This window comes from Eupeodes corollae, chromosome 2 (assembly GCF_945859685.1).
Source record: "Eupeodes corollae chromosome 2, idEupCoro1.1, whole genome shotgun sequence".
Lineage (NCBI taxonomy): Eukaryota > Metazoa > Arthropoda > Insecta > Diptera > Syrphidae > Eupeodes > Eupeodes corollae.
In genome coordinates, this window is record NC_079148.1 from 56728274 (window position 1) to 56747041 (window position 18768).

General features: G+C 35.2%; 2 protein-coding genes across 2 annotated transcripts in view; one reads left to right on the plus strand and one right to left on the minus strand.

Moving 5' to 3' along the window:
• Positions 1-117: 117 nt before the first annotated feature.
• Positions 118-1304, plus strand: LOC129946780 (uncharacterized). The gene is made up of 2 exons (XM_056057098.1): positions 118-796; positions 1225-1304. Exons 1-2 carry the CDS (start codon positions 366-368, stop codon positions 1271-1273), a joined length of 480 nt encoding a protein of 159 aa, XP_055913073.1. The 5' UTR covers positions 118-365; the 3' UTR covers positions 1274-1304.
• Positions 1305-4309: 3005 nt separating this feature from the next.
• LOC129945646 (protein spitz-like) overlaps positions 4310-18768 on the minus strand; it is a 43654-nt gene continuing 29195 nt past the window's right edge. Inside the window, exons 2-5 of the mRNA XM_056055489.1 lie at positions 8598-8672; positions 8341-8518; positions 5661-5722; positions 4310-5594 (exon numbers count right to left, since the gene is read on the minus strand). Of these exons, the coding sequence (XP_055911464.1) occupies positions 5350-5594; positions 5661-5722; positions 8341-8518; positions 8598-8672 (560 nt within the window). The 3' untranslated portion in view covers positions 4310-5349. The remainder of the gene's footprint in view (positions 5595-5660; positions 5723-8340; positions 8519-8597; positions 8673-18768) is intronic.

The window sequence follows — 18768 nt, forward strand, 5'->3', positions numbered from 1 at the left end:
ATTTAATTCTTTACCTTTTGATGAATCTTATCAAAGTTCGTATCATCAAGGACTTATTATTTACTTTTCAAGTTTCGTTATTCCAAGGATAGTTTTCATGTCTTATACTAGTTTTGGTGAGAATCAACGAGACGAGCACCATGTGATGATCATATACACCCTTATTTTGAGATTCGTTTTCGATCGAAAGTTATTTGAATTCGAGATTTTATTTTGAGATTCGATCGATTCGAAAGTTTGCTGACCCGCGTTATCGTAAAGTTAAGAACTTTGCGATTGAACACTTTAAAAAATAGAACTTGGACGCCTTGTTTATAGCGACCAATGCTCCTGGGCGGAGCGCATATAACCGAGTTGAGCGTCAGATGGCTCCCCTCAGCAAACGACTGGCAGGCGTCATTTTGCCTCATGAACATTTTGGTTCTTATCTCGACGACAAAGGAATGACTACGGATGATGATTTGGAAAAACGCAACTTTCAGCACGCTGGGGAAACACTTGCAGAAGTGTGGAGAGAAATAAAAATTCATAATTACGACGTTTCGGCGGACTATAGACAGCCCGAAGATAACATGCAAGATTCAGCAGATCCAAATCTGGCGTGGTATAGCGTTGACGTCCGTGAATCGCAATATTTCTTACAGGTTATAAAATGCGCGGATGAATCCTGCTGTTCAACACCGAGAAGTGCATTGAAATCTGTGTTTGCGGATACTTTCATGCCTCCACCTTGCCCAATATTTCAAACTCCAAGCAAGCTCGTAGTACCCAGTTTACTAGACAAAGGAACATCCAAGTTTTCACCACTTCTTGTGAGGTTGTCCGTTGATCTGTCACCTCCTCTAGAAGGGTTTAAACAGATGCCTTACGATTTCTTTTGTCCATATCTGTACAATCCGACCTGAAGAAAAAAGTATGTCCAACCTGTGGAATCTATTTCACATCTCACAAGAGTGTTCAAATGCACTGTCGTTACGTGCATGGCAAGACTGTCCCAGACCATTGTGAAACTAGAGTACGGCCACAGCGTCGTTATGAAACATCGTCTGAGGATGCTGACTGGCTCGACAAAGACGAAGTTGTTGCAAGTGGCTTAACAATTCCAGAACCGTCTTCGTCTGCACTCCAGATGCCAGTGATGAAAGAATCTGAGTGGCTAGCAAACCCATGGACAGAGGAGCAGTAATTTCATTCGAATTTATAAAAAATAAACAAAATACGCAGGTGTTGCGGATTAAAAATCTCGTTGTTTTATTTAATATTATTACCGTGAAGGCAATTAAAACTATACCAAGGATAAAATCTGTAACCTCATTTTTTGCAGCGTAAAAATGGTCACTTGAGCATTGGCGGATCCACGGGGGGGGTCGTAGGGGTCATGACCCCCCCCTGGGAGATAATTTGTTTGCTTTTTTGTAAGAATTCCCTTCAATTCAAAACTAATCGCATTGTGTTAATGGATATGAAACCCATTATATTTTGAATTATTTATTTTTTTGTATATGAAAACAACATTTGTATTTTACTTCCTTAAACTTTGTTGCTAAAGGTACTACTTTTGACTGGAGATTGGACCAGGAACATAATTAGAATAGGATATTTAGCCCTATTCCAAAAACACAGCACAAATTCATCAACTTTTGACCAATTGACGATCCAGGGTGGGGGGGGGTCATATGAGCCAAAAAGCTTATACAGTTAAGTTGTATAAGTAAAGATTTCATTAAAAGATTTATTAGTAATTTAACGACATTCACCCAAAATTGGTTTGCTGTCAAAAACAACTCAAATTTTTATTTTCGCTCAATTTAGAACTTGAAAAAACTTTAGTCATGCTTTAAATTATTTTCATAAGAAATGTTTCTAAGAAAAAGAGCAATTATTCAAGTTCTTAAGAAGAAACCTTGAATAAGAGATCATCAATTTTATGTTAAATTGCCTTTGAATTCCTTAAACTAGCCTTTAACTTTATTATTACATTTTTTTGACACACGTAAATAGTGATTATTGAAGTGATTTTTACTGCGACATATAGGAACTACATATATACTCGTAGCAAGTTTTGCATTAGTACACAATTTCAAACTAGAGTTTCTATTCAAATATGACATTCCGACGGTAGAGAAGTCGAAAAAAATGGGTACATAGATTCCTTCCGTCTGTCTGTCTTTTCTGGCCCCTACAGTCCAAACTATCAGCTGATTAGTGTAGGGAGTTTTTATCAGTTCATTAATACAAAAAATAACAGCAGTCCCCACACAAATTTTTTGGTTCAAACATGTGAATTTTCTGAAACTTTCTCAAAATTTTCTGTTCTTAATTTGGCTTCTTTCTACAACAAAAACATATTTTCGTATTGCTCCAGAAGGGTACCCTCAAAAAAATCTTTATTTTGTTTTTAAGATTTCTCAAGAACTAATGAAACGATTTTAAAATTCTTCTCTTTCTCTGCCAGCTCTTGTCAATGATCAAATTGATGATGATTTTTTATGATCAAAAATATATTTTTTTTTATTTTTAATAAATTACTAATTTTGTTTACAAAACTCGATATTTCAGAAAGGGGACAACATTTTTTTACGAAATTTAAATGTAAAATGTTCATATATTTATAAGCTCTTTATTTAGTGCTTATACCAGAAATATTTTTAAGACAAAATTTAAAATGATTTTGGAAAAAATAGGTTAATCTAAATTTTTTGACAAATAAAATGGCATTTAAATTATTGAGAAGAACTTATTTTGGAGGTATTTACATTTTTAAATCTTAAAATTTAGGCAATATTTTTAAACAGACTTTTTGGAGGAAATTATCAAGTTCTTGCAACCCAGTCGTGCAAATGCAAATACATTTCTTTCAAGACTGGTTTTCTGTTGAATACAAACGATCTTAAAAAATTAATTAAATCTACTTTTTGAAGTGAATTTGCTTTGGATGCTCTAGAACTAAGATTCAACCATGAATTTCAATAATACAAATGTCCCAAAAAATCAAGTGACACTTTTGTTAAACTAATGGCTAACTGAAAAACATAATAAACGTTTCATATCTATAAAAGCTTTGAAACGTGTATTTTGTGAGTGCTACAAAACTTTTCTTCCCAACTTATTTGCTTACTTACCTTACTTAGTTTGAATTTAATTTTTTTAAGATAAATTATGTTCTTAAATACAACTATTTCCTTGAATTCAAGAACTAAACCTTTTTGTCTCTACAATTTTTAAGTTTTGTTAACGCCTTTATAAGATTCAAATAAGCAGATTGATAACGAAAGTAATAAGAAATTCCCGGAAATTAAGTTCGAAAAATCTACGTCAAAAAAAGTCCGACATTTTTACATTCAGATCTTCTCTCATTTTCTGGATTTTTAAATTTTTGCAGCGTTTTAGGCATTAATAAAAATGAAAGCAAGAAAAGTGTGTATTGTTTTTGGAATAAAGCAACGTTTCAAAACAATTTCCTACATTTCGGCTCGAAATGCACCAAAAACGCTCTAAGCTATTGTAGCTCTTAAATATGGCATATTTAGACAACTGTACGAATTTTGAAATGCTTTCTAAATAATTTGATAGCTAAAGTTGTCATTTTAGCAATTATTAAATTTTGTTAGCATCCTTTACAAAACATTAGAGAACATTTTTGAGCGGTGAGTAAAAACTCGTCTAAGTGCGTGTGACCCCCCCCTGATGAAAAGTCTGGATCCGCCCTTGCACTTGAGTGTTAAAGAGGGGGGGGGTACATAAAAACGTTACGGTGCGCTACAAGGGGGGGAGAGGGGGTCAAAAATCTTTAAAAATTGCGTTACGTAATACTTGAACGCTCCCTTATGCTAGTTTTGGTGAGACGAGCACCATATAAACAAGTAGGTGACTTTGTTTTTCAACAAGGTCCGTTGTTTTTTGCATCAAGATAGTGTTTGGACTCGATAATAATAAATTGAATCCAAAATGGGAGAAAAAATAGAACTGAACTATCACTAAAAGTAATTAGAACATATAACGATCAAAACAGAAACATGACGAGAGATTGTCCACGTTTATCGTAATTCCTAAAAAGAGCTCGGCTATCTCCCTCAGCTATTCTGTAAATAACGTTATTTTCAAAGCTAAACACTAGATATAAAGAAGAGTGTTGCATATCCTGGATGACGTTGTAAACGGTGCAAAACTATTATAGTCACGGAAAAACAAGTACATCGAGATTATTCTACAACCTGCAAAAAAAATTAGATAAAGTTCCTTTTTTCGAGCATCGCTTGTCCATGCGAAACAGCCCAAATACCTTCAATCAATAAAAACAAATTACGAATGCAGTGTTTTTCGTATCATGTATTATCGTTTTTTTTTTGTTGTATTAATATCGATTTTATAAATTTAAGGCGCTTGAATTTTACTTAAATAGTTGTTCACATTTTTCCGTCACAAAATTAAAAATTTGTTTTCGCACAAAACAAACATAAATATGTGTTTTTTTCTGCAAAGCTGCCAAATGAATACATAGGTGAGGCCTATTAAAACTAAGCTATTAAAAGCTTGCCAGGATTAATAATAATTTTATGTAAAATATTTTACTTCATTTGCTTATTTATTACAATAATCGTCATTTTAATTCAAAGTCTTGAACATGTTTGCATAAATTTTGATTTGTTTTTTTCTTTTTGTCTGTGCGATAATAATAATTTACAATTTAATTTAAAATACTTTTGCAATGCTTCAACTAAATCCATTTTTTGTGTGTTACAAGTTTGTTTTGTTTTGTTTTGTTCTTATATTTACAAATACAATTTTGAGAGACAGAGTTTAAGCATTGGGTATTTATTTGGGGTAGTGCTTAGGTTTGAAGAAAAGAAACAAAAATTACCATAGGCATTTTTTAAATTTGTTTGTATTTGTTTTATTACCATGGAGGCACTTTTGACTTTAACCATCACTGAGTGAATAGTTTGTTAGCCACTTTTGCTAAGGAAAGTGTGTTTGATTTGTAGCTATGAATGTAATTGCATCTTTTCATTGTTTTGTAGGTTCGCAAGAACATTTGTGTAATCTTGTTTTAACTTTGAACTCTTGAACTTGAATAGTTTAGATTTTTTCGTTTTATTTTTTTTTTGTTCTTATATTTTTATTTTCTTATAAACTAATGCATAATAAATAATATTTCTTACGTATAAACAACACAAATTACATCTTGTGAAAAGTAGAATAGATTTTTTTTTTAAACAAAGAAATAATAATTAAATTAAGTTATTAAATTTAAAATTAAAATGATTTGTTTTTAATATAATAGGGTATATAATCTATATATATATATTTGTTTTCAATAAATAGTAAAGTTTTAAAAAAACATTATGTTTATCGCTTAAAAGTGCTTGTCATTGGGAGAGTGTAATGATGGTGTGGGCCGAAGGGCCTCTTTTCGGGTTTCATCATTCCGTCGACTACGTCCATTCCACAATCGGCTTGTTCGAGCCTACTGGCTTTTTGTTTTTGTTGACATCGCATATACCACGTAAGGCATAAAATTATAACAAAAATTAAGGCAAGAGTGGCTCCACTTGCAATGCTGGCCTTTTCTAACATAGCTCTTGGTCGAGTTGCTGTAAGTAAATAAAAACATAGAATGTTTAGACTTTTGGCTAGAGAATTTAGTTCAAACCACTTACGTAGATATGACCCATCGATTTCCTTGTATTCGCATCGAGGGCCCATGTATCCAACAGCACATCTGAAATAATAAAAAATATGTCTCGTTATTTTTAATATGAACACATAACGGAAAGCTTTTGAAAAAAAAAACTAGTTTCAATTGTCAAATAAGTTTCCCTGAACCAATAAATTTCTTAACTTCAAACGAAACATGACCTACACGGTATTCTCGAGTATGGCGTACGCGATGTCTGAGAAGTTGCAAGAAATTTGTTCTCTGTGCCTAATATCTAGTGATATAGCTAATTGCAGTGCTCCCCTTAACCAGTTTAATTGAAATACTCGGATTTCTAGGAATAACTATCAGTAAACCCTTGATCACAGCTTCGGTCATACTATGCGAATGTCTTACCACTATCTATCTTTCCTCATTATTACTTACTTACTTACTTAAGGTGGCGCTATAGTCCTGTGTGAACTAGGGCCTCACCCAAAAAAACTTCTTCATCTAGCTCGGTCCCTAGCTAGATGTCTCCAGTTTCGCGCTCCAAGTTGGGTGAGGTCACCTTCCACTTGTGCGCGCCACCTGATTCGCGGTCTTCCTCTACTCCGCTGTCCTGTGGGTTTGGATGCGAAGACTTTGCGGGCCGGACCATTGGTTTCCATGCGCTCTACGTGACCTAGCCATCTTAGTCATTGTACTTTTACCCTTTTGGCTAAGTCTTTTCTCTCGAACCGACCCAAGGTGCTTTCATCCGCTTTTGTCATGGTCCATGCTTCTGCACCGTATAGCAGGACGGGGATGATAAGGATCTTATATAGAAACACTTTGGCCCCTCGAAAGAGGACTTTACCACTCAATTGCTTTCTTAGTTCAAAGAAACAGCGGTTAGCAAGAGTTATTCTGAGTTTGATCTCAGCGCTGGTGTTGTTTTCTGCGTTTACAGAGGAGCCTAGGTAGACGAAGTCCTTGACTACCTAAAAGTTACGTCTGTCGATAATGACGTTTTGACCAAGACGTCGGTGTTGTATGTCCTTTCTTGACGACAGCATGTACTTTGTTTTGCCCTCATTAACCGTTAAACCCATTCTTGCCGCCTCTGCCTCAATACTCATAAAAGCCCCATTGATATCACGCTGAATTCTTCCGATTATGTCAATGTCATCAGCATATGCCAGTAATTGGACAGACTTTTGAAAGATAGTGCCTCTAGTGTTGACGTGTGCACTCTGCACTATTCTTTCAAGCACGATGTTAAAAAAAACACATGACAGCGCATCACCTTGTCTAAAAACTTTTTTGACATCGAAAGGTTATGTTAAGTTGTTTCCAACCTTTATGGAGCAGCGTGAATTCTCCATGGTCATCCTGCACAAACGGACGAGTTTGGCAGGGATGCCAAAACTAGACATGGCTAGTTAGATGAAAAGATGGTGGGTGTCGATTTGGTGTTCTTGGGTTTTTTTCAGGATCTGTCTTAATGTGAATATTTGATCAAATATGGACTTTTCTGGTCTAAAACCACATTGATAAGGACCTGTCAGGTTGTTGACGATGGGCTTTAGACGTTCACATATTACGGCAGAGAAGATTTTATAGGCGATGTTAAGTAGACTGATTCCTCTATAGTTGGTGCAGTTTAGAGGGTCTCCTTTTTTCAGGATCGGGTAAACAATACTGAGGTTCCTTTCATCGGGCATAGTTTCTTCCGACCATATCTAACAGATAAGTTGGTGCATGCTCCTAACCAACTTATCTACACCTGCTTTAAAGAGCTCGGCATTCAAGCCATCCGATCCAGCGGCTTCAGCTTAGGTATGGCAATCTTTACTTCGTCTAAGTCGGGAGGACGGTGTTGGCTTTCGTCGTCTATGTTGAATGGATCATCCTGCCTGACAGCGGAATTCAGTTCGTGCAGAAGTGGTCCTTTCATATTCTCAGCATTGACTGCGGTTCCACTATGATGTTTCCACTTTCGTCTTTGCAGCCTTCGGTTCTAGGTTTCCTCATTATTGCAATGTTCAATAATACAAAACCAAATAATTTGTTTGTGCAAATAAAATATTAGATATACTAGATGCACTTTTTTGTTTAGACTCAAAATTAGAGTAACTTGTTTACTGAAACTACCTGATATCTTATTAACTTATGAATGAAACATACAATATTATAAAATTTAAAATAAACTTAGATTTTGTATAGAGTAAAAAATTAAAAGAAAGTTTGTTGCAACCCTAATATATTCACTTATAGGTAGCACTCTAAAACAATTACCATTTAATATAGCTCATTAAACATTTAGACCGCAGTACGTCAGACAAAAAAGTGTGCTCATATTGAGAGTAGTTGGTAATTAAGGCCAACATTTAACATATGCACATTTGTTGTAAAGTTGCAGTAAGTTGCATCTTGAGCAAAATTTTAATAGTAATAATTCAATTGCTATACATGTATAATGTATTCGTAGCTTAAGGTTGGCATGTTTTTAATGGCTTTATTTGTTTTTCAACACAAACCTTTACTTTAAAATATGTGCTAATAAATAGTTTAGATAAGATAATATTATATCCATTATGATAAGTTTAAAGATTGAATTTATTGTTGACTAAGGTTAAACTAAAATAAGTACCCTAAAATAATATTAGATATAAACTATAAATATATACATAGATATGAACACATTGAACTAAACTTACTCGCAATTGTATAAAGTTTCGCCGACAATTTTTACAGAGAAACACGTTGCTGAATTAAGACAATACCAAGCTGCGTAGTTAGGGGGGCATGGGTATGTGTGGAATGTGATGTTTGGCCGAGGTGTAGGACTTGGCGGTGGTGGTCTGGGCTTTGGTACCGTGCGGCTAGAGCAGGCTTCTAAAATTAAATTAAATAGAATTTGAATAATTAATTTATTTCTTTTTATTTTCAACTCATTAATTATTTTTAAACTAACCTGATGTTGAAAATAATGAAATTATGACTAAGAGTACAACTGCTTCCAAGTTCATCAAGGAACTCCGTCGTCTCCCTGGAAATAAAAATTGAAAAAATGTAGGATTATGATTTAAATTTTGTTCACAATTGTATAAATTTGTTAAAAACTGAAATTTAATAAATAAATAAATTGGGTGGCGCGACAGTCCGTTGAGAATTAAGGCCTAGTGACATACAACTCTCAACCATTCCTGTGTGCGAGTAATGTTGTCAGGAATGGAGGGGACCTACAGTTTATATGCCGACTCCGAACGGCTAATTTTGAGAAAGCACTTTTTCATGACAATAGTAACTCTTGTAGAATTTGTCAATTCCTTGCAAGAGGCAGTACCCGTGAAAAGACTTTAGATGGCATAGGCAGGGATCGAAACCAAGACCTCTAGCATGACAGTCCAACGCACTAACCATCATGCCACGGGTACCACAACTGAAATTTGCCGACAAAAAAAAAAAACAAACAGGCCGATTTCTCAAATGAGATTTTCAACACATTATTTGTCTAGAAAACGATCATATAGAAAAAGAAAAAGTTGATAAAAGCAAACAATATTAAAGAAAGACTTTCTTCTAATAGAAATTCGATCTGTTTGAGTTCTCCTTTTTGGGAATTTAAAGGTCGTAATGTAATCCTGGAATATTTTGGGATAAGAAAAGAGAAACAAAAATTTTTAATAAAAATATATTTTGATTGAACAAATCTCGGATATGTATATCAATAACAGGATTGATTTCGTAATGTTTAAAATTTAAATTTAATTGGCCAAAACTACGATTGTTGGTCCATAATTTACTTAAAGCTACTAAGCCACAATCGCTTCTCGTATCATTTATAATCATTATGCATTTTAAAAGCATTGAGTGTACTTGAAAAAAGCTTAAATTACCGCATTAGATAGTTTTTTTGGATAGTAGTATGAAAAAACCGGAGATGTACTTTTTTGTACGTATGTTTGAATTGTGACAGGATGGGATGAGGCCATATTAAGTTTGATTTTAATAGGTTAGGTTAATACATTTTAAGAAGAAGATAGGTTACTGTAATACATTTTTATGTACGGCGTTTTTTGTTTTTCCTGCCTTGGCCAGAGCGTAAAGATTTTGTTGGTTTGAGACTCTGAGCACGATACATATAATTGTCTATGGGAAAAACAGTTTTTTTTTCCCAAATTTACACCTGCAACTTTCAGCGTTTGCCCCTGAGCTTTATTTATTTTTATTGCAAATACTTTTTTTCAGAGGAAACTACACTCCTTTTAACTGAAACGGAAAAATCGGTTGGAACTATCGGAATTCGGAGAATTAAACAATTTTTTCCTTTTGCTATTCCAGTCATGATTATAGCTTTTATAATATTTGGTGATGTACTATTACATAACTTTGGTGCATCAAGATTTCTCAGGACTGGAACACCAAACTTAATATCAACTTATGAGGAGGCACCCCAGATAATTCCAAAGAATTAAGAAACTCTATGGGGTTTGCACCCGTGTCCATAACGTTGTCTACTGAGAGATACTCGACGGTAACTCCCTTCACGTCCGAAATAATTTATCTGGCTAATATCTCATTAGTTGGAGCTATGTTGCCCTCTCACACAACCACTTCCGATTGCTTATATTTATATGCAGGTTTGGATAGACATTAATTTTTAATTCATCTGTTCTACAGACAATTTGACAGAATTCATGACTCGACGTCATCGAGCCGTTAAAGTCTGTTGGCATACAATCCTCTCCGATTTTTAGAAGAGCAGCGGCATGAGAATCATTGTGTAGCCGTACTCGCATATTCGTTGTCAGACAAAACTTTTTTACATGTACCCATAACACAGATGATTTCAAACATGTGTTTATTTCATCTGCCGGTGTACCTCTAGTAATCACCGGAAGGGTCTGTCTTAAATCGTCAGCTAAGAGAATAACCATCCCTCCCATGATATTCCGGTTGTTCTTGACGTCTTTCAGTGTAGGATCTAGTGCTTTAACTGCTTTTTTGTGGGACATTGTACTTAAATCTTTGGTAATTTAGGAGTGAAAGCGATCAGATTCCTGAAAAAGTAATTTTTCCCAAGGAATGCGTTGTTTTCCCGAGGGCAAAAGTAGGTAGGTAGGGAGAAATGGCGATCTCAAGGCAACCTAGCCTGAGATCCAGTTAGCACTGTAGTGCGCCGTTTTGATGCCAAAAACTCGTTTGACCTTTGATTGAAAGGGATGGATTTATAGAGAAGCTTCATAGTGATTATGTAAGAGCCATTTTGTCGCATTGAGAAAAAAATAGGTCTCTAATCTTTGTCTCAGATAGCTCATTAAGTTCTTGAAAGAATGCTTTTCCAGAGTATTTCATTCTAGTGTTTTTCAAAGCAGGACATTTGCAGAGGAAATAGATTATCGTTTCACTTTCTCTTTGGTCACTACAGCTACGGCAAAAGGTGTTGTTAGAGATACCCAACTTCCGTGCATGAACTCCTATATGCCAATGTCCGGTACAAACCGCAACAATCCTGGCTATGTCTTGCCTGCATAGAAGATCGTTTGTACAGGTTTTGTTATAGGTGGGCCATATCTTCCTAGATATAATGCAGTTGGGTAAATTGCTTCACCTTCGGTTTCATTCAGTTTGGTAGATAGAAAAGATTTTACCCTTCATAGCACCAAGTATCTTACATGCCTTATTGCCAGCAATTCAGCCTGAAAAACGCTAGCAAAGTCAGGAAGCCTAAAGGATTTGGCTACATTTAGGGACTCAGAAAAGATCCCAGAACCAACTCCGCACTCCATCTTTGAGCCGTCAGTAAAGATGGTTGTGTCAAAACCTATCGACACGATGTCATCCTCCCAATCTTCTTTCGATGGGAAAATAACCTTAAAACCCTTACTAAAGTTCAAAGTAGGAGTACAGTAGTCAGTGTCTACCGAGATAATATCTGAGGGAATCAATTTCGTAGTGTTGCTGTGACCATAAGGTTTTGACAACCAGCTATTTGATTCCTTCAGCCTAATAGCGCTGCAGGAAACTATGTATTTAATAAAAAGTTCGATTGGTAGAAGATCCAAAATAACGTTTAAGGCGTCCATTGGGCAAGTACGCATGGCCCCTGTGGTGCCCACGCAAGCTGTTTTCTGAACCTTCTTTAGCTTATCAATATCATAGGCTTTGCTAAGAGCAGGCCACCACTCAATCGAACCATATGTTAAGATTGCACGTACTACGGCTGTGTACGTCCATAAAATCATCTTCGACTGAAGTCCCCACTTTTTTCCGTCCATAAAATCATCTTCGACTGAAGTCCCCACTTTTTTCCGAAAGTTTTGCTGCTAGAAGGCAACACAGGCCTTCTTAACCCGTACTTCAATATTTAGTTTCCAGTTTAGTTTAGGGTGGAGTATAACTCCCAAATATTTTGCACTGGAAGACAATGATAGGATTTGACCGTTGAGTCGAGGTAGCGTGAAGGGCGGTACTTTAGTTTTGGTGGTAAAGAGCAACAGTTCAGTTTTACTTTGGTTAACTCCTAGTCCACAACTCGTGGCCCAGTTTCTAACTTTCTTCAACAATTACAAAGGTGTACTTCCCTAAACCAATAGCACCAAATCATCCGCGTAGGCTACCGCCTTCACTCCACATCTCTCTAATTTAACGAGAATTGTATCCATGACCAGAAGCCATAGAAGAGGCGAAAGGACACCACCCGAATCTTAATACCACTGAGCATGGAAATAATCCATTCTCGAATGAAGTCTTCTACACCGAACTTAATGAGCGATTCTTCTATGGATTCTGTAAGGACGTTGTTAAAAGCACCTTCTATGTATAGGAAGGTGGCAGGAGAAAATTCTTTATAATGGATTGTTTGTTCTACAGGACGCACTACCTCATGGAGGGCAGTCTCCCTAGATTTGCCCTTAAGATAAGCATGCTGAGAGCTTTCGAGAAGTCATCCAACTAGGATTTCTCTAATATGGTAATCAAGAATGCGCTCCAAGGTTTTAAGCATAAAAGATGATAAGTTTATTGGTCTGAAATCCTTCGCAGATTCGTGACCTCACCTACCCACTTTCGAGATAAAAACTACTTTGACTAGTTTCTCGACGTGGGCACATGTTTCAGAAGGAGGCATTCTTTGAAAATTTGATCCAGCCATGGAGCTGGCACATCATGCAACTTTTGAAGCATAACTGGCAGTATGCCATCCATGCCTGGGGATTTATATGGAGGTTATAACGGAATTTACTTGCTCCACATGAGCTACGTTTAGCTCTGTGGTTTCAAGCGATTCGGGGTTATCACTCTCGCAACTCGAAAAGTGCGTCTTCATCAGTAGCTCAAGAGATTCAACTGGAGAGGCTGTCCAGGTTCCATCAGGCTTTTTTAGTAATAAAGGATTACAATGTTAAAAAGTTAAAAGTAAGTTTGTTATACTTTCCAAGCAAAATTATGGAATATCCCCCTTTGTAGATGATTGATTTAGAAATCATCACTATAGCCCCCCAATAGTTATATTTACTGATAGTATCTTGTTTTAAGCATCGTGTTGAAAATATGATTTGAATAACTACAATTATGACCCTCAAATTTATCAGTCAGCTTCGCCACACCCTGCGACGGACGACGACAACATTTGAATGTAGGTAAATTAAGAATTCCGACTGAAGAACGAATCTAATGTGCGACATTAAATTAAAAGCTTGTATTAATTTTTTTGTGTGCGTTAAAAGCTTAACGGCTTAAGACCCTCATAAGCAATATTTTATAACAAGAAACCCAAATTTCATCATGATGAATTAAAATGAAACTCTGTTTTTCTTCAAAGCAATAAAAACGACTTTAAGAAAGTTTTGCACAAAATAAAATAAAATAGTTAAATACATTTTTTTTTTTAGTGCGAAACAAATTAAATAATGTACCTACAAAGTAGGTAAAAATTCAAGAATGCCTACAAGTAAATTACACGCAAAACTTTATCATCATCAACATCCATAATAATATCAATAAAATTAAAAACATTTAGAACAAAGTAATAAACCTCGATAAGAAATAGAAATAAGTAAAGTACTATGTACATATTCGTAGGTAGGTAAGGAACCTTATATTTTTCTAATTGATATGAATGTAAGTTTATGTATTTCAATTAAGTTAATTGAATTATATATTGTGATGACTTTCTGCTTGGTAGTTAGGTTATACACTTCTGGCCAATAGCGTGAACAAAAAGAATTAAATTTTGTGTTATTGTAATTTTTTGATCAATTGGTAAGTGTGAGTAGGCACAGGTAACTTTGAAATGAGCTATTATCGTGTCAATTCATAAATTTTTGGTTTTAACTGGAAACAAATGCAAATTAATTTTCATGGGGAAAATTCAAATTGTCACGAGTTCCTAAGGGTTATCTAAGATTTGACGATAAAATTGTGGCAAGTTTATGTATATATTTTTTTTAAGAAACATGTTAAGGGTTAAAGACCTTTACATTGGATAAATTATCAAAATTAAGTTTATAAAAATTATAGTTAAATATGATACACAGCTGTTATTTCTTTAACAAAAATATAAAAAAAGGTTATTAGGGATGAGAGTTGTGGAAAGTAGCATAATGATGAAGGCTAGGTCTCTCATGCCAACAATATTGAGGTCGAGAGTGTTCTTCACGAACTTCTTGCAAGAGAAGTTTTCAAATTATGCACTCGAATTTGGAAGGTTTTCTATTTTTGAAGTCTCTAGAACCTGATAAATAAAGGAAGGTTTCCATCATTAAATATATTACAAAGTTAGTACCATGTTTATATATACAGTGGTGGAAAACTAATTAGAAACAATGAAAAGAGTAGACATATGCACTTTTCTTATCATTGTTTATGCTCTTCACACACAAAAAATGATAAACGGTTAAATACAGTTCTCTTTTTGCTGCTATTGTGGAGCATGTTTTTAGTTTGCAGGTTTCTTAAACTGTTAATTTGTTAATATCGGCAATTTAAACCAGCTTACAAAAGAATATTTGAAATCTTAGCTTGGAAAAATAATTAGAAACAGTGAGCAAATATTGAAGAAGTGATATTATTTAACGGTAAATCTTTGGCGCTACATTTTTGTTTTTGTTCAAATATCTTATCTTTACTATCTAGTTCAAGAAAAAATGGGTAAAAACAAAAGCTGCACACCAGAGCTAAGGAAGATAATTATCCAAAAGTACTGCAAGGAAAAAGCTACCATCGATAACATCGCCAAGGATTTGCTTTGCTCCAAAAAGATGGTATATGGAGCAATTAAGGTCTATAGGGAGACAGGCAGCACGAAAACTCCCAAAAGGAAAAACCGTACAAGAAAAACAACTGCCAAAGAAGACAGACTTATTTGTAGGCTTAGCAAGGCCAACCCTTTTGCGACCAGCAAGGAAATTCATTCAGCTGTGTCATGCCAATTAAGTACAGGAGTCACGTCTAGGACAATAAGGAATAGATTGCTGGAAGTAGGTTTGCGGGGTTGCATTGCTCGGAAAAAGCCACACGTTTCAAAAAAAAATTTAAAACTTCGATTAGCATTTGCCAAGGAACATGGACAAAAACCATTAGCATTTTGGAAAAAAGTATTCTTGAGCGATGAATCAAAATTTAATATGTTTGGATCTGATGGTAAAAGATATGTAAGACGCCCAATTAACAAAGAACTCGATCCTAAGTATACCATCAAAACGATAAAACATGGTGGTGGAAATGTGATGGTTTGGGGAGCCTTTTCGTGGCATGGCGTTGGTCCTATTGTGCGCATCGATGGCCGAATGGATCAGCATATGTATAAAAACATATTGGAAAATGTTATGGAGCCATATGCTTTTGATCATTTGCCAGTTTCAGACATTTTTCAACAGGATAATCATCCTAAACACACTTCACGTTTAGTGAAGTGTTGGTTTGAGGAAGAAAACATCAATGTTTTAAGCTGGCCAGCACAAAGCCCTGATCTCAATCCGATCGAAAACTTGTGGGATGACGTTGAGAGAAGTTTGGGAGTCAAAACTTCCAAAAACTCAAATGAGCTCTTCAAAAACATAGAAGAAGCTTAGCGGAATATCCCACATCAACGCTGTCAAGATTTGGTAGCTAGTTTACCAAAACGGTGCAGCTGTAATTGCTAATAAGGGTTACCCCACAAAATATTGATTTTTTCAATCGAACAAAGGTATTTTGAAGTAGAAAATATAACTTCTTTACCTTTTATTTTGTATTTTTCTTTTTCAGTGAACTGATGTTTCTAATTATTTTTCCACACTTTTATTTTGTTTTTTTTTTCGAATATAGTGCTATTTATGTTATAGTTTTTTTTTTTAATAACTTTTTCATAAAAGTTTATATAAAAGAACATCGTTTTTGTTATTTGTTAATATTTATTTAGTTTTATTAAGGTTTTCTACCTTTTGTAAATAAAAAAGTAAAACGAAAAGTTTGTTTCTAATTATTTTTCCACTTTGTACTTTGAATGGTTCGGCCAGTGATGGAATTCTATAACTACACAAGTACACATTTAAGAAGAAATCATTGCTATCAAAGGCTATTGAGTGATGTTATGGGAACTTTTATCCAAAAAGCTAGACAAAACAAAAAGTATATTTCTTCATGAAATCACATTCAATTTAACACACTCCGATTGCTATTTTATTTGAATGCTTCTTCTAATAATTAGAATACGCTTAAAGGGTTTTGATATGTCAGAGACACAGTTTTAGCATTAGGAAAAGAAGGAGGTATTAGAAAGGAGGTGTCGGTGTAGATTGGTTTTAAGTTCTTCAATGACAAAGAAAGATCGAGGTAAGGCACACTACACATTCGCGTAGTACGGCTAAACAACGAATAGCTGTACAAGGTACGGCCGAGGCGGGAATCAAGGGTAAAATGATGTTATGAGTAGTTTCTAGAAGCACGAGTATACTGTTGAAGTGTTTAACCCCTTACTGCATGATTTTTTTTTCTTCATGAAAAAAATATATGATAGTTAATTATAATTAAAAAAACACGTGTTTCAGGAATTTAGATTTTTTTTGAGAAAAAAGTGTAGAATTTTGCGATTTCCGGTTTGGATCATATATGGCACATTGAGCAGAAATGAAACAAAACATTTTTCAATAAATTAAATCAACTATTTATGCAAAAAGTTATGTAGTATGGAATATCGTGAAACAGTTTCTTTTCTCATTCAAACAAAGATTTACTTTGCATTTTCGGCACTCCACATAAGATCTTCCAGGGCAGTCTGGAACCTTACAACGCTGTCTTGTGGTCCAAACAGGAAGGCGATCTAATCGAACGTCCTGCGATGGCATTATGGCAACAGGTCCCTTCAATTTCTTCAATTGTAGATTATTCTCCATGACATAAGAGGGTCGTCCACGTTTGTTTGTTGTACTTGGTTTGCTGGCATGGCATAAATCTTCGGCTACCGCGTACTTAAAATCTGCTAGTGGCAGCCACGCCTCAGAACCATCAAGCGTTCGTCTGTACAATAGCCACGCATTCACGGCTATCATGTCGATCATGTGGAAGAATATTCTTTGGTAAAATTTGTTTGATCCAATTTGTATTCTATAGTAGCCAAGAAGTGCATCCAACAGATCAACTCCACCCATATGCCGATTAAATGTCATGACAGCCCTTGGACATGATACAGTTTGGTAGCTCTTTTCTTTTTTGTTGAAGCGTTGGACTTCAGAAGATGGTGTGCTGCCGACATATGTCGAAGCAAGGATCACATTACTGTTGTCAAACCATGTTACCACATAAATATCCAGGTTATCAATTGTCACCAGTTTTTCCACAGTTGCACCTCTTCCTTTTTTTTCCATTCCTTTTCGGTACGAACTTTATATCCCGGAATCCGATTGGCTTATATTGTTCCTAGCGGTAAAATCGCTTTCTTTGCAAGATAAGTCAACAGCGGTAAGGACGTGTACCAGTTGTCAAAGAATAATTTTTAGTTGAATCCGTCGGGAATAGTTCTCGCCAGTCGAACAACAACGTCACTGGATGTACTAATCTTTGGCAAATCGGTTACCAACTGTACATGTCTTTGGGCTCCAGTATAAAGTTCAAAGTCGTAGCTGAATCCAGATCTACCACTGAGAACAAAATTTTTATATCGCCATTTGCGTGGTTTTTTTTGGGTTGTATTGCCGCATAGATGATCTGCTTTTGGTTGGTATGATTTGTTCATCTACTGCCATATACTCTTCTCTAGGGACAGTAAGGAGTCTCTGCCTTGTTTGGTCCAAGAATGGTCTTATTTTGTGAAGGGGATAATGTCCTGGTTGTCCTTTTAATTTTTGGGTAAGCTAGGCTTTCATTCCAATAAAACCTAGTTGATGGTAACTGTACGATGGACATGTATAGACATATTTCAACAAACTGTTCAAGTTCCATTGCTGTAATATGGGCAATTTCGTCTGTAAACAAGTACTTGTAGAATTGTGATGGCGTATCCAAGCTCCTTATTTCCTCAGGTAATGTCGTATCACCTGTGAATGCGGTTTCATGATCACCTTTTTCCAAAAACAAAACCTAGGGCAATATACTCGTACAGAAAGTCGTTAAATAAAATAATTAAAAAGTAATTAGGGGTGTTGCCAGCAGTTTGTTTTTTATGGGACACGTAAATATGTATGAATGTAGGTAAAAAAAAAATATTCAACTTTTGTGCTCTTATTGCATGTTGGTTCAAAAGAACGTATATTTCTGCATGGTGTGCCATATTTGATCAAAACCGTTTTTTCAACTTATAAGTACTTGTTACTTCATAAAATCGAAAAAATTCACATTGTCAATAAGAGCCGCGTTTTATTATCACCGTGATCTGATCCGGATCAGATCATGATAATAAAACAGCATTGGATCATCATATTTTTTATTATTTAAAGTTTGGTAGCAGTGTCAAATTCGTTCTTTCAAAAGTGACATTTCGAAGCAAAAAAAATATAAACAAATACCCAAAATGGAAGCTGCTGTGGTTGATCGAAGTATTCATTTTAATTTTTATTTCTTTTCTCTATTAAAAACTTTTATAATTTGCAGTTTTTATTTGAAAGTGATGAAAGCGAAGAATCAAACAATTCAATTTTATCCCTATTGAATCTTATCGATGATGA

Coding starts and splice junctions, on each gene's coding strand:
- LOC129946780 (XM_056057098.1), top strand. CDS start 366: ATGGCTCCCCTCAGCAAACGACTGGCAGGCGTCATTTTGCCTCATGAA. Junction 797..1,224: donor CTAGACAAAGGAACATCCAA/GTTTTCACCACT, acceptor CAAAATACGCAG/GTGTTGCGGATTAAAAATCT.